The sequence below is a fragment of the Microtus pennsylvanicus genome, chromosome 7, assembly GCF_037038515.1.
Source record: "Microtus pennsylvanicus isolate mMicPen1 chromosome 7, mMicPen1.hap1, whole genome shotgun sequence".
Classification (NCBI taxonomy): Eukaryota; Metazoa; Chordata; class Mammalia; order Rodentia; family Cricetidae; genus Microtus; species Microtus pennsylvanicus.
This window is the reverse complement of record NC_134585.1, coordinates 81,874,498-81,894,780: the sequence shown is the minus strand read 5'-3', so window position 1 is coordinate 81,894,780 and position 20,283 is coordinate 81,874,498. Positions and strand designations below refer to the sequence as shown.

At 42.8% G+C, this 20,283-nt stretch overlaps 1 protein-coding gene and 1 long non-coding RNA gene across 3 annotated transcripts in view; one reads left to right on the top strand and one right to left on the bottom strand.

Moving 5' to 3' along the window:
- Nucleotides 1-20,283, bottom strand: part of LOC142854866 (uncharacterized) — a 226,639-nt gene that overhangs the window by 43,728 nt on the left and 162,628 nt on the right. The window lies entirely within an intron of this gene.
- LOC142854861 (alcohol dehydrogenase 1-like) lies at nt 1,740-13,911 on the top strand. Of its 2 annotated transcripts, none has more exons than XM_075981243.1 (9): nt 1,740-1,881; nt 3,958-4,059; nt 4,606-4,744; nt 6,655-6,739; nt 6,871-7,090; nt 9,697-9,957; nt 11,864-11,999; nt 13,201-13,339; nt 13,757-13,911. In XM_075981243.1, exons 1-9 carry the CDS (start codon nt 1,777-1,779, stop codon nt 13,779-13,781), a joined length of 1,212 nt encoding a protein of 403 aa, XP_075837358.1. In that variant the 5' UTR covers nt 1,740-1,776; the 3' UTR covers nt 13,782-13,911. The 2 variants fall into 2 exon arrangements, with proteins under 2 accessions (XP_075837358.1, XP_075837359.1); XM_075981244.1 differs by lacking the exon at nt 1,740-1,881 and adding an exon at nt 2,345-2,362.

Genomic DNA, 20,283 nt, shown 5'->3' with positions numbered 1-20,283 from the left:
AACAGAGGCGGGAGGGAATGAGAGAGGGAGAGGGTTAGGGAGAGGGAAAGAGGGAGAGAGGGATGGAGGGAGGGAGGGAGGGACGGAGGGAGGAACGGAGGGAGGGACGGAGGGCATATGAATAATCCCTAAGATAAGTTGTTAAAATACAAGTTCAAAATCCAGTGTCCTTTGATGATATAATGATCTGCCTGCGTGGCCACACCAGAAAACTCCATAACACCGGCCTGCTCGCCCACAGTTCCATTCTTGCTGTCTTAGAAAGGGCATTAGGGAATCTTTATACTTCTCTTACCTCACCTGTAATACTAAGAAAACCTTTCTCATCGTGCTGCGTTTGAGATCATGTAATAATGTAGGAAGAACTCCCGCTAGGGCTGTAAGAGCTTAATAAACATCCATTAGCTTCTTACACATCTGAATTTCACAGAAAAACTGTGCCCTTCCATGACAGTGGACAGAGAGTACTCTCGTGGGACTCTTAAAGGTATTGGACTTTGGACCTAGTGTGCCACCTGACTCCTATCCAGACCATTGTAAACAAAGGTAGGTGGGGAGGTAGACAGCCATTCTCTGAGAGAGGTGCCTGATTTGATCATGTGACCTCTAATAAGCTGTCTACAGCAGCATAAGTAAAATTGGACATGGACAACATTATTGTTCCTTTGACAACCCTAGAGAAGTGTAAAGTATATGCTTATGTGTATATACTGCCTGCTTGCTTACTTAAGGAGTGATATGTACTCTGGTCCACTAACATTGGTAGCAAACACAATACTCAATAAAAATCAAATGCATGTTCTCTCACCCAAACTTATGACATTAAACAAATTACAAAGGACATGAATTAAGGGACTTTTGGCCCATTTGACAAACATTCATTTTTAGACCAACTCAAGTGCAACTCTAAAGTCTCCCGAGTCCTCCGTGAGAATAGCTTTGTCTCCTAGCGCTTCCTGCATGGCTGACTGCCCACTCTCTGCCTTTCTCTTCCAGTGTGCTGTGAGCTTATGTTCACACATGCCAGCTGTAGCTGTAACTCACTGTGCTGCCCCTACCCATGTGGCTCCACAATCAGCACATGTGTGCACTGTTCTGCTTGTTCCCCACAGTCATTGAAGCGACACTTGAACTCATCCTTATCTTACAGAGAAGGAGACCATGGCAAAGAGCAAGGAAATATGCCCAATTTCTCTCAGTGGAAAAATTGGGCATGTTGCAGCCACTGTCTCCTGGCAGGAGTGGAGTCTGACTCTTACTCATGACTTTCACACGGTGGACCAGCTCCATGCTTGTCTCAGGTGGTTGGTCAATGCTGACCAGTAGTGTGGGCTGCAGAGATAGCAGGGGTTTCAGCACCTTTGCTGTGGCTGAGGGTACCTCTCTGCTTTGAAGAGGAATGGACACCAACCCTTCCTCACCTGAAGCTCTGTCTATCCACCCCATCTGCCTTGCATTGTCTCCTGTCCTCCTTACCATGCTCCATGTAGACTTTAAGTTACTGCTTTTCCCAGCAAAGGAAAGCAGATCTCTAACCTGTCTGAGAAAGGGAAGAGTGCAGCTGAGACAGGGGAAGAGTGAACCGAGAGAGGGGAGATAGATGCAAAAAAAAGTGGGGAGCCTAATGAAAGCAGAATATCCCCAACATCACATCCCCAGAACAAAGTTTCCTAGACAGGACAGTGCCTCCACTTGACTTGCAGTGAGAATAAACTGATGGGCATGTCATTAAAGGCCAGATCACGTGTGGCATCAGCTGACACTCCAGATAACAATATGTGTGCAACCTTGGCCCAGTGCACTGCAGGAGGGAAGAGCCTGCAGGGACCCATCAATCTCCTGCCAGCAGCGAGGACAGACAGCATGAGCACAGCCGGAAAAGTAAGGAAAAGATCTTGCTGTTGGGAATATATTCTCACTAACTTGCTAAAAGATGCTGACTTCTAACTCAGAAATGACGTGCACTGAAGGCAGGGTGTGATGTGTGCTATAGCACAGGGTGTGCACTGCACGACTGTGCAGCCCGGCTGCTGCTAAAGACCTTTAACAAGAGCACACAGACTCTAGATCTGGGGCCGTCCTCACTTCCTCACTAACTCTGCAGCACAGGGAATTCATTCTGAGCAACTGTGACTACCTTGTAAACAGAAAGTTGTAAAGAGATCTTAATCAGAGTAGGCTTTCCTCAATTTCATAGTCTGCTATTCTTTATAATCATAGCCTTCTCATGAAAACAGAAAAGTCTGATAAACGTTTCATAAGAGAAAATTTGACTCAGGAACGTAGTAGAACTGTCCCATTAAACTTTGATAAAATTTCTGACAAGCGGTAGATTGATTTCAACACTTTAGCAACATCCACGGTAAGATTACATTCCCATGCATCAGTGATTTGGAGGGGTTCATAGTTGCACAACTCATAAAACCTCTAGAAGCTCTATAGAACTGTCTCTGCTCTCTTAAAAAACATCATCCAGCTTTCTAAGAAAAACTGAATCACTTGTAAACAGTAAGAATACATACATATGGTACTACGTTTACCACAGTCATCTTCCTTCTTGAGTCTGTGTGTGGTACCGATCATGCAAGCAGGCATTCAGAATAAACAACTGATCTGTGCTATCCAAGTGTCTAATTATAACGCCTGTGTTTTTGTTGGCATGGGGGCTGTTTTAAGAGTGGGTCAAAGGTCCAACAGCTCACAGTGAGAACGGGGGGCGGGGGTTGGAGATTTCTGCGTCCACTGTGGCACGACTCGGTATAGAAGAGATGGTGGAGAATCATCACAGAAGGGGCAGTCGCCAGTAGTTTTGTTCCAGTTCACTCCTGGTCATGTTTAGGATGGCATATCACATTTCAAGGAAAAGTAGTTAGAATAAAGAATGACTGAAAAAGTTAAAAGAAAGACTGAATTCATGCAGCATAAATGGAAACTCAATGCTATCAACCAAACAAGAATCTAGGGACTAGGGAATCCAGGTTCTTAAGTGCAGGGTCAGTAACAGGGCTATGGTAATCATAGGCTTGAGTTTATACTGAATGCAATAGAAAAATAACAATGTAGCCAGGTATGATAGACCATCCCTGATATCTCAGGGCTAGGAAGGCCAAGACAGAAAGGTTCCTAGTTCAAGGGCAGCCTGGGAAGCTCATTAGAATATTATCTCAGAAATCCAAAGCCTGGGAGTTCTTTATAACAGAGTACTTTACCTAGAATGCACAAAGTAGCACTTCAAAAATGTATTGATAATTATAATTTAAAATAAACATATATCCAATGTAAGCGGAGGCTGTTGGTTTGTTTCCTGGCTACCCAGACCTGAATAGCCACACAGAAACTTTATTGATAACAACACTGCTTGGCCAATGGCACAAGTGTATTCCTAGTTAGCTCTTTATCTTAAATTATCCATTTCTAGTAACCTATGTATTATTAGAAATGGCTGCGGTAGTCTGTGGGTACCGGTGGGGTTCCATTGGTGGTCTTTCTCCTTCGACAGTTACATGGCATCTCCCTGACTCTGAATACTCTCTCTATATATATATCTCCTCAAGCCTGGCTATATTCTGCCCTGTCATAGGCCAAGGCAATTTCTTTATTAACCAATGGTAATAAAGCATACTCACAGCATATAGAAGATAATCCCACATCAATCCAATGATTTCAGTCAAACAATCTCTTTCAGAACAGTACCAGTGACTATCAGGAAACAAAAGAATACAAGCGTGGCCTGAAAGAGCACACATACACCAATTAATCCCCGATGTGTGACCTTCCTTTTCCTGACCTACTATGGTGTCACACGTTTCTCAGGGTGTTATGACGCCTTGTAAATGAGAAGTGTCCATTTCTATGTAACAATGGGTGGCAGACCTGTGGACAGACGCTGTGCACAGGAAATAGAGGGACACAATTGTGATGATCTCCATGGAGCTGCAGTAACCCTTCATCTTCCAGGTGATCAAGTGCAAAGCAGCTGTGCTATGGGAGACCAAGAAGCCCTTCTCCATCGAGGACATAGAAGTCGCACCCCCCAAGGCCCATGAAGTTCGCATTAAAGTAATTCCCCTTACTACCGTCTGAAATATTAGGTTTGAAAAACTCAGAAAATACCACATATATGTGTCCAACTGTCCATTAACATCTCGTTTCATATGCTCACCCCGACAATGAATGAGCCTGTTGCTGAGCCTAGCTGTTGACCTCAGCCGCTGAAAGTTCAAAGTTTAACATAATACCCGAAAATTTTTTTATGTTTATGAGTTTGTAAAGTGCTAAAATCCTGAGTCCAAAAGCAATTAATATTAGGTAATATTAAATTATTTCTTGGTGCGCATTGTTTAGCTCTAACTCCATAACAATGTATATATTTTGTATGTTGTATAAACTACATTTTTTAGGGTCCCTTAATTCACAGGATGATCCTTGATGCTTAAGCTATTTAACTGGGAAAAGATAGAAAAGCATGGGAAAAATCTTGGACCTAAATCGAATCAGAAGCAATAGGGATTGTTAGCAGGCTCCTCAGAAGCACAATTCAGATTAGGTGTACTAAACCTTCTCAATCGCTATCACAGCTCAACAAACTCTATCACAAATCTGTAGATGGTGGCCACCTCGGTCTGCCGTACAGACGATCACGTGGTTGCCGAAAGCCATTCTACGCCACTTCCTGCAGTTCTAGGCCACGAGGGAGCTGGCATTGTGGAGAGCATCGGAGAAGGGGTGACTTCTGTCAAACCAGGTACAGAATTCTTTACCGTCAGGGTTTGTGCTTTCTCTCTGATTGATCCAAGCACATCCATCCCAAAAGAGGAGCCCAGGCAGTTGGAGACTTGAAATCTGGCACAAGGTCACAGGGTTTCCACCTCTTCCTCCCTGCATGCCTCTGTCCTGGGCATCCAATCATGTCTTTTCTCTTTCAACATCTATTTATCATCTACTAGGTGTCAGGCGCTGAGTGAGAGTCTCCACTGTGACCTTCAGAGTTCACAGTCTGCTAAGTTCCACTTCAGTGTCCCTGAGCAGCCAGGGACTTTTCAGAATCCAAACAAACCTACAAATGGGACAAAGGCAAGACCTGCAGGTCCATGCTCTGAGTGCCTAGATGTAGGGAAGCTGCTCTGTGCTGAGTTCAGAGACCCGACTGCTCGCCTGGCTTCAGGATGCCTCTCCTGTAGGATGCCGTAGGTTTAACCGCATTGCATCCACATGATGGTTTTCTCTTCTCCTTTATGTTCCTCCTTCTTCTATATAGAAACATAATACAAGATAAGAGGAGACCACAGAGGGACAAACATAGCGAAAGTCCTGCAAACACAAACACCATTGTATTATCTCTAGTTGGGCTGAAGGTGGTAGTTTGCACATTGCTTTTTACTTTATTCATGTTTTTATTTTAACTTTGTTTGTGTTTGGATGTAAAGGTTGATTAAAAATATATTTTCTGTGGTGTCATCACACATTCATTTTATCTGTGAAGCATAGTGATCAGATCATTGATTTGTACAATAACATAGGTAGCACATGTGATTTAAAAACAAAATTATGTTCATCTCCAAAAAGATCACTTTAGCCAGAAGAGTCTAAAATTTTTTGCATTCCAAGTAACCAGAAAATAAGAAAAGAACTCATCTGGCTGGAGTTAAGTATTGGTGTTTCCTTTATTAGGAAAAAAGCTAACAGTAAAACAATACCTTTACTTCTCAGGATGCTTTGTCTATAGCAGAAAAAAATAATAGTTCACAAACAATTATCTAAAAAAAAATTCACGTTTTCTTTCTCAGGGGAAATCTCTTACTCAGTGTTGAGGACTGAGATGTCCAGAGCAAGTCGTTCCTTCCCTGTCACATTTCAGTCTGCGTCCTCAAAAACAACTAAGATTATTCTTAAAGCATTCATTTCATAATAAGAGAAGCACAATCACTTTGAAAAACCAAAACCTGGGTGACAAAGAAATGACTCAGTAGGTGAGGTCATCCTGTTAGACAGTTGACAGTCACCTGTAACTCCAGCTGCTCGGGACCAAGCGCCCTCTGCTGGCCTTCAAGGGCACACACAGACAGACAGACACATGCACACACACACTAGAACATACACAAATGGATTCTCGGACATGCACATAAAAACAGGACAAATCTTTTTAAGAAGTAAAAAACTAGCTATCAAAATACTCATTTGAATTTTATCTTATGATCAAGCTTAGTTTGTCTTATTTTTATTATGAAATGTCCTATATTGTGTTTGGTCTTATTTTAGTTTCAATTTGACTATTATAAAAAATTCAGAATTGTCCAACATCTCATGGGAATTTAGTAACTCATGGCAACTAAAGTATATATTTATACTTAGCAGTGAGTATATCTAAGGGTTGACTAGGCCTAATACGTGGAAAGCACCCAAGAGCAAATGAGGCACACATTGAAAGTTAGTCGCTCATCAGTAGATGGAGCTGTTTTACATTTCCCTTTTGTTTCTGGAAACTTCTGGCACATAGCAACCTGGATGAAGAGCAATGACCCATGCATGACGTAGTGCAGTTGGGCTCTATTTCTTAGAAACCTTCCAAGGACACATATCTCTACATGTAGTTTTCATATTCCTGGCTTGTTATTCTTGGGTAGACATTTAAGCATCTTATTGTTCCCCTTCCAGGTGATAAAGTCATCCCGCTCTTTTCTCCCCAATGTGGAAATTGCAGAATCTGCAAGCACCCGGAGGGCAACTTATGTGTAAAGACGTAGGTTTCTTATTGTCTTCTTGTACAATTAGGTCACACACTGTGTTTTTTAATTGTCTTCTTGAACAATTAGATTGCACTCTTGTTTTCCCTTGTCTCATGTCCTTTATTTGCTGTTTTTCACTGGCCAGTTTGTCACAGCCTCAGGGGACTATGTCTGATGGCACCTGCAGGTTCACCTGCAAGGGGAAGTCAATCCACAACTTCATCTGCACCAGCACCTTCTCCCAGTACACTGTGGTAGATGAGATGGCAGTGGCTAAAATCGATGCGGCTTCACCCCTGGACAAAGTCTGCCTCATCGGCTGCGGGTTCTCAACTGGCTATGGCTCTGCCGTCAAAGTCGCCAAGGTAAGATGGACATGGACCGAGCTATGTACGTATTGTTGGGACCAAAGGGAGGAGATTGCTCACAGGCATCAGAGAGTGTTTTTGTAGAAAAGATAAGTCTGTCCAACTCCAGCAAGAATTCCCTCCACACACTCAAAGAAAAGCTCTATAATAATATGCATCCAGTTCTGCCTACTTCCCAAAGAAACTGGGCTCTCATAGTAATTATTTGAAACTTATGTAGATCTGGAACTTTAACACTTTGCATTTACTGTTGTCTGCAAAGCTCTGTTATGTCCCAGTCCCAAGATACACTTGAACAATAAAACATGTTTTAAAGAGTCAGAAACTGGAACACTTGGCCATTTGGGACAAATGGAAGATTTTAAAGTGGAGATGTCATCACTGTTATCTCTAAAGTAAGCCAAAGTGGTGAGATCTGCACGGCACAAATGCTGTCACCAGTGTTTTTAAAATAAAGACCAGTACTGCTACCTAGAGCCAACCTGCCTGCATGTTATAAATTTCCTGAAAAGAAAACCGTGGCTGAGTGATGAACTAGGACTTAACGGCACTGGACCAGTGCAGCCCCTCTGAGCTGCCTGATGTTCTTTGAAAGAGCATCACGATGAACATGACCTTTGATAACAGCCAGCTGGGGGCCAGGGTTGTCTCCTTCTTTATGAGAACAAACCTCATCAGCAACATTTTCCCAGCAAACCTAACTTAGGTGGTGTTAGAAGTCTACATTTCCTTTAGTCTCTGTCTCTTACTGTGTGCACATCGCATGAGAAACAGCTCCTGTAGCTAACCTCAATAGTGTGGGACCTAGTATTTCCTGAGCAAGTTTGCTGGTAGATCCTTTAAAATTTCAGTCTAGAACTCTTGGATGTGCTTCCATAATTTTCATAGGTTGATGGTGTTGATTAAAATGTTAATAGGAAACTAGGCCCAAAAAAGAATTTTTACACTGAAGAAAATTCACCTCTTTATTATAGATGAACTTTATGCTCTTACTCAGTTAGGAGAAAGTAATACAATTGTTCAATAATTACATTCTATATGTATTTCATTAGCTTCAACCCTAAATGTAGTTATTCCTTGGGCAGTTGCTCATCTGTTTCAACAGGAGGACTGAGGGAGCCTCGCAAGCCATGGGTACTTGTGGTCAAGGATTTCGGTCATTGTTATTAAAATACAGACCATCTATTGCTTCAAAATTTTTTAATTTGCCTCTAAAAGTCAGGATTAAAGTCTCACAAAGACAACATTGGTCTCTTGATGTATTTTTTAAAGTTTCCTGTCCACTTTCCTGTTACACCAAGGATGACTTGTCAATTATGCCCAGATGACTTCTGCTCCAGTTACCCTGGTTGTGACTAATGAATGATAGTGAACCAAGGAGTTAATTATTGAAGGGTGGTTGGATTGCAGTGCAGTCGCATGGAGTAACCATGATCATTTGTTTCTCTTTGGGTACAAACTTCACTCCAGTCCCTGGCATCCATATATCCAAAGAGTCTGAGATATTTTAGTAAAAGCTCCATCACAGGCCCCCTCTCCCATCTCTCTCCAAATCCTGCTGCATCTCAGAAAGCCCACCAAATTGTGGCCCCTGTTGTAAGGAGCCTGCTTGTTTGTTCTTGGCTGCCCATAACTCAAATAATCACACAGAAACTGTATTAATTACAATACTGCTTGGTCTCTTTGTGTATGCATATTTTTAGTTCACTCTTATCTCTTAAATTAACCCATTTTATTATTTTATATTTTACCATGAGTCTCATGGCCTACTGGCAAGGTTTAACCAGGCTGATTGCGTCTTCTCCTGTGGCAGCTCCATGGCATCTCCTGACTCTGTCTTCCTTATCCCAACATTCAGATTAGATTTCCCCATCTAGCTCTTCTTTGCCCTGTTCTAGGTCCAAAACAGTTTCTTTATCAATCAATGGTAATCACAGCATACAGAGTGGAATACAACATCAGGCCTGTCCCTCAGTGATGCTTAAAGCCACTCCCACAGGGTATTTAAACTGCCCACCCCCAGTAAACAGACAAATGGTTTTTTCCTCTCTGGGGGGAGGCACGCTGGAAGGCTATCCGGGAGTACTGAATCCATTAAACCTGGGCATTTTCTAATTTGGTTTGACTTGGTCTGATTTGTATGGCAGAATTGGCTGAGAGGCTTACTGGGTTACAGAAATTTTCCCGTTTCATGTATACAAATTGCTTTTGTGTATATATAAAAGGTTATTGTGTGGCCTGGGAAAAGGAAAGTCATTGGCATGTTGAGTTCAAAGATCGTCCAGTACAGCTGGTCTCACAGGGCATTCCCATTGGATTAGAATGGGGTTCCACCTGCAGAGATTCCAATTACTGGTAGAGGCTGTTACTGGATCCTGAGATGAACAAGAAATGATAACTTCCCAGATATATCTAATGTAGAACAAATTTTGAGAACCACTGTTGTACCCCTTCGGGCAGCTTTAGCCTGAAGAGGTTTTGGAAGCAGGTGGAATGATATCTGAGAGGCCATGACAGAGGACAAAGAAAGATGCCTTGTGCAGCATGGAGCACTGCCTAGCAATCACTCTTTGGTCCATCTTTTGTATTTTCTGCACACTTAGGTGACCCCAGGCTCCACCTGTGCTGTGTTTGGCCTTGGAGGTGTCGGTCTGTCTGTCATCATTGGCTGTAAAACAGCTGGAGCAGCCAGGATCATCGCTGTGGACATCAACAAAGACAAGTTTGCGAAGGCCAAAGAATTGGGTGCCACTGAGTGCATCAACCCTCTAGACTACAGCAAACCCATCCATGAAGTAATCCAGGAGATGACCGATGGAGGGGTGGACTTCTCCTTTGAAGTAATCGGTCGCCTTGACACCATGGTAGGTGCTGTGGCATGCCTTGAGATCTGTCCTTCTGCCATCCATAATGTGCTCCAGACAGAAGAATAGAAATCTCATGCAGAAAGCTATTTTTGAGTAGTAATTTTCCATCTCCTGTTTCTACTCATATTGATTAATTCAGTGTTCTGACAAACCTTTCGATTTGTAAGTTCTACAAATTTGTCTCAAGTAATAACCCTCCATTAATACAGGAAAGCTTTTCATAGAGTTTTTTGTTTGTTTGTTTGTTTTGGATTTTTTGTACAAAATCAATTCATCAAGGGAATTAAAAACAAATTCGGGACCTAAATAGACAAATAGACTTTTTTCCACATTCTTAATATTATACACTATTTGATATTAACTATTCTGAAAAGCATTTCCAAGTCTCATCATGTGGCCAAAAGGAATAATGAGAAATATGAGGCCAAGTATTATTTCATTAGCATCAAACATATAGAGGAGTGGCTGCTTTAATGGATCACCATGTTTTCATCTCCGAGACGGCACTGTACCAGGCAACAAAAACACCCAGATCTACATGTTGGAGTAAATACTTTTCAAAATAAAATTCATAGAATCTGTCGTTGCCCCTAAATTTAGGAGATACAAATATTGGTTCTCTGTCTCTCTCTCCCTTCCACCACTCTCGGACCCAAGGACTTGAATCTACTGGACTCTGCCTCTTCTATCTTTTCTTCCAATAACCAAAAAAACAACAACAACAAAAAAAACAGAAAAGAGACGCACATTTTTGTAGGGTTATTTATGATCTACATGACATAGTGCATGTAAAATACTTAGCACGGAGCCAGCTGCAATGGGGTAAGCACTCAATTAAGTCAGCTGGCGATAATGATAAGAAAAGCTATTGCCAAGCTTACAGTGCTTCAACTTTTGAAATGAATATTATCCATATAGTTGCAAACACCACATTACTAAGTAAGTAACTTCTCCAGTACATATTAGCCACCCTAAAACCTCTGGCGTTCTAGAGAAGCATTCCCAGAGATGTAAAGAATCACCATTATTGAGGTCCTCCAAAAAGCCTTGGCAGAGTTGGAAATAGAGAATGGGAATGGTGCCCTGAGATTGACATTCTTCTCAACCTCGAATTGAGACAAGATGTCAAGAGAAGCTAGCGTCTCCTCTGTGGATGGGGAGTCCTTCAAAGCTCAGGGTTCTGGCTTTCCCATGGTCATCCTCCTCTGTGATTTCCTAGACGGTCTCCCTGTTTGCTCATCTGAGCCTAGGTTGACAGTGGATTTGAAGATCTAAATGTCTGATACCCACGTGTTCCGAGGACATCTGGTTTTCTAAATGTCATATTTCAAAATCAAAATACCAGGCAACATGCATATTTGAGGATTAAATACGATCTTTGACTACAGAATTTTAAATAAAAGAATTGAAAGTGAAAAGTTCCTGGATGTCTCCAGATAACAGAATAATGTAAAACCGATGCACACACTGGATTCACAGCCACGGAAAACTTGCCCGTTCTTGATCTAAGCCCCACAGTAGGGACGTGTTAAAAAAAGAGGTTGAGAAATAGGTAAGAGACAACTTCTGATGATGTCACCATTACATCTTCACCATCTAAATTCTGTCTTAGAGTGCAAACTTCAAAACTGTAATTAATGGACAATGACAGTGAGTGAACCTACGCATAGGCAACCTGAGAGTCACGTGATGAGGAAACAGTGTTCTCCTTGGAGGACCCAGACTGCACAGGCTCCCAATGGGACTAGATTCTTTATTAGTTGATAAGGAAGACTTGAACATAAATTCATTCAATCACACCTTTTCTCAAAAAATTTCTCTGCACATATCTTCATATGACATGAAACTGTATATCATGAGTAGACCATGAGAATATCCACTTTAAGTATTATTTATATTCCAGATGTCTTCCCTGTTAAGCAGCCATGCATCATGTGGTGTAAGTGTTATTGTTGGGATGCCTCCTAATTCCCAAAGCATCTCTTTGAACCCCTTGCTGCTGCTGCTGGGACGTACGTGGAAAGGAGCAATATTTGGAGGTATGTATTCACAGCTGAGGATCAAGTTCTGTATGTGTTCTTGTGTGTCAAGGTGAACGTGTGGGGGTGTGTGGAGTCAGAGAACATTTGATGTAGCTACAGGAACAGTCAGCCTTGCTCATGGACTCTGGGGTCTCAGTGGCCTGCAGCTCATGGTCAAGCTCCATTCCTGGCCCGCGAATCCCAGGAAGGTCCCAATTTCCTCTCTGCAGACCTGGAGTTACAGGCTCCCCCAGCACTGAAACCACTGTTAAATGTTACTGGGTTTGTTTGTTTTCTTTTTTCTTCTGGAGATCAACACAGCAACCATGACAACCTCTCCCCCTACCTGCACCTCTACCTTTAAAAGAAACAGTCCAGACAGGATGCCATTGAATAGAATCCTTAAAAACTGTGACAGGGATACTCAAGTGTTGCTCTGCACAGTTAGTGGCTTTTGGTGGGGTGGTGGTAAGGAAGGACTCAGTTTTCTCTAAGAAGCTGGCCACTGGGAGTTCGGCCATGCTCCAGTGAGAACATAGGAAACATGAATTGGACTGGTATTTTTTTTTCTTGAGAGGTCACAGGATTACAGGGTGACTGGGAAAAATGAGAAGTGAGTATGATCAGGGGCATTATGTGAAATTCACAGATAATCAATAAAAATCTAATGTCAGGAAAAAACTAAAAGAATTTAATTACCTTAACCATCTCCCAAGCTTTGAGGATCTAATTCCTAACTTTTTTCAGAATTTCTTCCTTTTTGAAACAGAAAAGTTCTGAGAAGGCAGCAAGAAAACCACGATCTCTCTATAGCAAGAACTGATACAGGAATTCACAAGACAGGCTGCTGTGTTCCCCATAAACAAGCCAGGGTTTTCCTGGCTTCTTCTACTTGGGTCTCTAAGGCCCAAAAATGCCTTACAGGTTGGAGAGAGCCCAAGGAAGTAATGTTTGCCTACATTCCCTTCCTTTGGCTATAAACATCTGCACTGATTTCTCTAGGAAAGATCTACTAAGCTCCTGTCACCAGCCAGGCACCCTGACATCAGGTGGCATGTTATAAGACATTAATGCCATGCAGAGGGTGTTTGAGTCCCGCGTCTGCCGCTCAGGTGGCAGCATGGGCACTGTTAGGAACTTGGTTTCTTTGGAAGATCTCTTGTCTAATTCTCCTGCCTGCCCCCTGGCTGCATCTCACGGTGCTGCTCTCTCCTTTCAGGCTTTAAGAGTAAAGATTCTGTCCCCAAGCTTGTGGCTGATTTCATGGCTAAAAAGTTTCCATTGGAGCCGTTAATTACCCATGTTTTACCTTTTGAGAAAATCAATGAGGCATTTGAGCTGCTTCGCTCTGGAAAGAGGTGAGAGCATTAAGATTCTTTGTATGGGGTGGGTGGGGGAAAGAGATTATTTTTACGGTAGGGGAAATGGCCAACAGAAATGAAGAAGAAATGGAATAAGAGCAAAAATGGGACTTCTGTGGCCGTTCAGACTTGCATGCACATGTATGACCCAGGGAATGTTATAAGGCTAAGCCTCAGTTTTCACAGTCTTTAAAATGGACAACCCATGATAATGGACCTCATAGTGCTGCTGCTTAGGATGAAGTTTAAATGAGACAATGCCTAAAAAGCTTCTACAAAGTGTATGACAAATAGCCAGCATGAAATGTCTGTTATGGATGGTTTTCACTGAGACTCATAACGCATGCTTTATTTACCCTCTGGGCACTGTGAGTTCTGGGAATGTGAACCAACATCTTATATCTCATATTTCAGTATCCGGACTGTCCTGACGTTCTGAGACCACACTGATGCCTTCCTACTCCTGACCCCTGCACCCCACTGAATCACGACACCAGCCACATACAGGGCTAATATTGTTCCTTAGAGACACTGCCAATAAAGTACTCATGTAAGCTTTCTGCGAGAAACTGAATTTTCTATGATTCTGTTTTCAACCCCAAGTGAGAGCAACCACACCTCAGATGGGGAGCTGGAGGGTGCCCAGCCTTCCTTCTGATTTGACTAACTTATGTCATCTTTCCTACTGGGAACAATGTCTCTTGTGACATCTGGTATTCTTTTCTCTATGGAATTCACAGATTGTCTTCATACGTCAACATAATCTGCCTCTCCCAGAAGTTGGACTTGAGAAATCAATACCTCTAGTCCTACTTCATCGTTCAATGGTCCTAACATCATCTTTTCACTGAGTCCTCCTCTGTAACTGAGTTTCAGGTTCCAATACTGCTGTAACCAAGTCTTTCCCTTTCATGTGGGATAATTCTATTAATAGTTGCCCATAAATTTAACATCTGCCTCACAAAAGGTGAATGCGTATCAAATGAGAATATCACTTCCTTAGTCTATGGAAGAACTCAGTGGATTCCTGTGGATATATTATATTTTAGGAGATTTAAGGAACTGATATTTCCACAAGTGTTTAGTGAGCTCTTCCATAGCCTTGGGAATACCTGTCATTTGGTGGTTGTTCATGTTGGTGACTGGATAAATTAAGGCTGGTTATTTGACAACCTTGCAATCTACTCTCTAATCTCATAGTATAATTGGTTGGTTCTCCTTTAAACTCCTCTGTGAGTATCTGCATATCTCTATTATCTGTTTCAGTGAGTTTTTTGAAGGCCTGTACTGATTAGTCAGTTTCTCACAGTTGGCACTACTATACACCAATGCCTTTAGAAATAAAACAAGAATTATCAAACCAATAATGATTATAATAGATGTCACGTAACTCCCAAGTAATTACCCTATCATTTGTTTGATTTTCAAACCATCCATTGTAGAGATCCAACTCCCTTTATCATAATATTGTTTCCCATTTTTTAACTTTAGAAAAAATCTCTCTCTCTCTCTCTCCCTCTCTCTCTCTCTCTCTGGCTAACTCCCCCCTTTAAGAATTCCGAGTTTTCTCACCAAGTCTGCTGACGATGACACCGAAGTGTAAGGCTGCTGTCATCGTGTAGCAGGGTCTGGGCTGAGAACACAGGCGATGCACGGCCTGGCTGAGGACAGGCGCTACAGATGATGCATATCTGTGAGCTGGGACTATGTGACAGTTGCCTGAGCAGGTGTCCAGGGGGCTCCACTAGTGTAGCAGGAGCCTGAGGAGGGGGCCTAGGGGAAGTGCACAATCCACAGGGAGAAGGAGACCACTTGAAAGGCGGGTCCAGGGAAATGGGCCACAGCAGCAGTGTGGAGGGCAGGGAGCATACAGCAGATGGTACTGAAGGCAGAGCCGGCCCTGGGTGAGGGAACAACTCCGGGGTATTCAGAGCCCAGGCACTGTGGTGTTTGGGGTTTGTGGAGACTACTGCAGAAGGGCTGATACAGGGAATGAAACTCATTCAGGGGGTTCAGGGGAAAGAAGGAAAATTCAGGTGATGCATCTTCAGTGGGTGCTGCTGGCTGCAAAGCCACAGGCAAGCAGCTATCTTGGGGAATCACGCCCCAAAGGTTGGATGTCAGATGACATGTTAATCTAATTAATCTTTGTGAATAAAAGCTCAGAGTCAGATATCAAAAAGAACATGAAAGATCAGAGAAGCAGGGAGCAGGCAGCAGTTGCCTCCTACTTCTTCCTTTCCTCCATCCAAAAGGACCTACAGACTCTCTCTGCCCTGCCTTACTACTTCCTGTCTCCTCTCTGTCTACAGTCTTCCAAGCATCTATGATTAATTTAGGTCAACTAGTGTCTGGCTCCAACCTCTGACTCCAAGCAAGCTTTATTTGTCAGAATACAGTCAAAGTATCACACAACACTGAGGAAAAGCTCTTCACAGTTGATGGCTTCAGGCAGAGCTTGGGGTTGAGGGAAGGGAGTGGAGAAAACTCAGTTGTCTTTACCAGGTAGGCCACTGGGAGCTTGCTTGTATATATAAGGAACACAAATTTGACTTGGTGTTTTGTTTTGTTTTTGGAAGGCTAACACAAGGGTGGGAGGGTAGACCTGGGAGGAATGTGAATGAGTATGATTTGGGTGCATTATATAAATTCCCAATAGAAATACTATTTTAGAAAAAATTCAAGGGACAATTTGAAAAGGAACCAATGATTTCAGGAATTGTACAAGTAAGCAGGTGGATAAATTATGGAATAAAATTAAGGAATTAAGGAATGAAAGAATTTGGTAGCCGGGCGGTGGTGGCGCACGCCTGTAATCCCAGCACTCGGGAGGCAGAGGCAGGTGGATCTCTGTGAGTTCGAGGCCAGCCTAGTCTACAAAAGGAGTCCCAGGACAGGCTCCAAATATACAGAGAAACCCTGTCTCGAAAAACCAAAAAAAGAAAAAAAGAAAAATGAAAGAATTTGGTAAGGAGCTAGAGATTCTAAAAAGAGAAACAACCAAAAACCTTGTAAATGAAATGATCTGTAAACCCAATTTTAGAGACTCAGTGAGATGGTGCAGCGGGCAAAGATGCTTCTGTGAAAGCCTGGGACCCTCACAGGAAGGAGGAAAGAGGCTCTCTCCAGAGTGGTCCTCTGCCCTCTTTGTGTGTACTTTTTAAAACATCAGTTGAGAGCTTCCACAGAGCAAGCAGTTGCGAGGACATCAGGGCCTGAGACTAACTCTAAGTCAGCACAGTAAGGCAACTAGAAAGAGGAAAAATATGAAATCATAATCAAAAATTTCAATGATTTGGGACAAATTAAAATAGCCGTGCGCAGTCTCCAGCTCACCAGCAAGCCAATCGAGATTCTATGGCATTCTTCACAGAACTGGAAAACTGTCTCTAAAACTAATGAGCAAGCACAAACCATCCTGCATTACCAGAGTCCTAGGTGAGGAGAATGCCCAAGGCACAGCCGCGCTTGGTTTGCATGCAGGCCTCAGAGCCCTAGTAACAAAACAACATGGTGGTAGCACAAAACAGACCCCTAGACCAGCAGAATAGAAAACAAGACTGTAAATCAAACTACACGGGTGGGAACCATAGTTCCCCCAAAGAAACCCTGCCTACCTGAGCATTCTACAGAAGCTAGTCTACTGACTGGGATTTTAGTGATTGTGAAAAGGCTGGAACACTTGAGGTCCAGAGGCAAAGTATCCTGGGCTATCTTACCCCTTTAGACGTCCATCTATTGCCCACCGGAATCTGCATCATCATTGTGACTAGCAGGTAAATCCCTTTCGAATGTACAAACAGAACCTCTCCTCCATCAACCTAAAACCTTAGAACTTGATAAGCTCACACCTGAGGCCTAGACATTCTTCCACCCCGTTTTAGCCCTTCTGACTGACCAACCCCGAACAATGTATTTGCAAAGTATCTGAATTTATTTACACTTTGTTCTGTTTCCATAACAACTTCACAAAAGTTCTACTATGTTGGGACTAGCATTTGGGGTAACCTATATCTGTACTCCCAGGCTATGCTGATACTAATACTTGGCCCTAGAATGTACTATTACTTCCATTGAGGAGAGATCTGTGTGATTTTTACAGTGACTTGGTTACAATGAACTGAATTTTAACAAAGGTACTGCAAACAAACACTGGAAAACAAAACAAAATGAAAAGCCAGCCTCCAAGAAATGTTTCTTGGAGAAACACATGACCATATGCAGAATCAAACCATAGTCCCTATCTTCTTTCTTATATAAAATCAATTCTAGATAGGTTGAAGGTCTTAATAAGACCCTGAAGACATTGAAAATAGTGGAAGAACGCATGGGAAAACACTGTAAAATGCAGACCCAGGCAAGGCCTTTCTGCACAGCACACCATTCGCCCGGGAACTGAGTAGCTGAGTAAAACAGCCAAACAGCTTCCTGGTAAACTTTATCTGTGATCGGGGATATGACAGTCAACAGTAATAGCACTATGCTATGAAAAAAATCACCCTTTATTGTTAAGTTACTATGTCTGTATTTACAGTGTTCTGATTCTGTATTACTAAGTCCGTGGGGTCTGTAGCGTCTGCAGTATAGTACCCGTATCCTATTGTGCTTCTGTTTCTACACCACCTTAAGGAGGACGGTGTACATAAAGCTTTGCTTCATGATCTACAGAATCCACCCGTCATGTGCTAAACACGTCAGTCTTTTTACCTGGGCCCAGAACACTGCAGTGGATCCCTGACCACCTCTGTTTTTAGCAACTATGAGATCAGTTCTAAGACCTGGAACATCAAGGTCTCTGGATAAATATTGCCAACACTCTCTTCATGTTATTTACATCAAAATCAGGATCCAAACTGGTAATACATTCTAACCTTGGGAAAGAAAGATCACAGCCACTCTCTGATAAGCTTTGGATTCAGGGTCAAAGTAAAATGTTGTGCAAATTCTTGATATCTGGTGTTGGGTTTGTCTTGATTAAGAACATTAACCCAGGAAGTAGATATTTTGCTGCTGGCAGCAGTTGAAGGCTATTTGACTCTTTGCACACACACAGGGTCTAAATACATGATTTTTTCTTTCCCAAATATCTTTCAAGTAACTATTGACCACAGTTACTTTGCCAAAATCTTTGGACTGCAAAAGTCTGAAGTTGAATAGGAGAGCGTATGAATTTCAGGCTGTCTGTATGCTTTTGTCCCCTTAGACTTTACAAAATATGGAGACTACGTTTGTGGGTAAAGAACTGAATAAATCTAGGACTGCCCCAAGCTTTCTTGGTAGCACAAACAGCATGTCTGTAACTTATGGAGCTGTGTGTTAAGGTCCTGGCAGTACCGATTACCATCTTATGGCACCTTGCAAGACAGTGTGGCTGTCCACCCTCGAGACATCTCAGTCCTCTTGATAGACTTGAAGGTGTCAGAACTAGACACCAACCCAAACTGGGTCCACATGAGTGACAGACTCTAGTCTAAAGACAGAAGAATTACCAACAATGATCATTCAGAGATGGAGGGAGGGAAGGAGTAACAGAGGCGGGAGGGAATGAGAGAGGGAGAGGGTTAGGGAGAGGGAAAGAAGGAGAGAGGGATGGAGGAAGGGAGGGAGGGACGGAGGGAGGAACGGAGGGAGGAACGGAGGGAGGGACGGAGGGCATATGAATAATCCCTAAGATAAGTTGTTAAAATACAAGTTCAAAATCCAGTGTCCTTTGATGATATAATGATCTGCCTGCGTGGCCACACCAGAAAACTCCGTAACACCGGCCTGCTCGCCCACAGTTCCATTCTTGCTGTCTTAGAAAGGGCATTAGGGAATCTTTATACTTCTCTTACCTCACCTGTAATACTAAGAAAACCTTTCTCATCGTGCTGCTCTTAAGATCATGTAATAATGTAGGAAGAACTCCCGCTAGGGCTGTGAGAGCTTAATAAACATCCATTAGCTTCTTACACATCTGAATTTCACAGAAAAACTGTGCCCTTCCATGACAGTGGACAGAGAGTACTCTCGTGGGACTCTTAAAGGTATTGGACTTTGGACCTAGTGTGCCACCTGACTCCTATCCAGACCATTGTAAACAAAGGTAGGTGTGGAGGTAGACAGCCATTCTCTGAGAGAGGTGCCTGATTTGATCATGTGACCTCTAATAAGCTGTCTACAGCAGCATAAGTAAAATTGGACATGGACAACATTATTGTTCCTTTGACAACCCTGGAGAAGTGTAAAGTATATGCTTATGTGTATATACTGCCTGCTTGCTTACTTAAGGAGTGATATGTACTCTGGTCCACTAACATTGGTAGCAAACACAATACTCAATAAAAATCAAATGCATGTTCTCTCACCCAAACTTATGACATTAAACAAATTACAAAGGACATGAATTAAGGGACTTTTGGCTCATTTGAGAAAACATTCATTCTTTAGACCAACTCAAGTGCAACTCTAAAGTCTCCCGAGTCCTCCGTGAGAATAGCTTTGTCTCCTAGCGCTTCCTGCATGGCTGACTGCACTCTCTGCCTTTCTCCTCCAGTGTGCTGTGAGCTTATGTTCACGCATGCCAGTTGTAGCTGTAACTCACTGAGCTGCCCCTACCCATGTGGCTCCACAATCAGCACATGTGTGCACTGTTCTGCTTGTTCCCCACAGTCACTGAAGTGACACTCTAACATCCTTATCTTAAAGAAGGAGACCACGGCAAAGAGCAAGGAGATATGCCCAAGTTCTCTCAGGAAAAGGGATAGGGCATGTTGTAGGCACTGTCTCCTGACAGGAGTGGAGTCTGTCTCTTACTCATGACTGCCACCCTCTGGACCAGCTCCATGCTTGCCTCAGGTCCTTGCTCAATGCTGACCAGTAGTGTGGGCTGCAGAGATACCAGGGGTCTCAGCACCTTTGCTGTGGCTGAGGGTGCCTCTCTGCTTTGAAGAGGAATGGAT

Coding starts and splice junctions, on each gene's coding strand:
- LOC142854861 (XM_075981243.1), top strand. CDS start 1,777: ATGTGTGCAACCTTGGCCCAGTGCACTGCAGGAGGGAAGAGCCTGCAG. Junction 6,740..6,870: donor GGCAACTTATGTGTAAAGAC/GTAGGTTTCTTA, acceptor TTCACTGGCCAG/TTTGTCACAGCCTCAGGGGA. Junction 9,958..11,863: donor TCGGTCGCCTTGACACCATG/GTAGGTGCTGTG, acceptor TTTATATTCCAG/ATGTCTTCCCTGTTAAGCAG.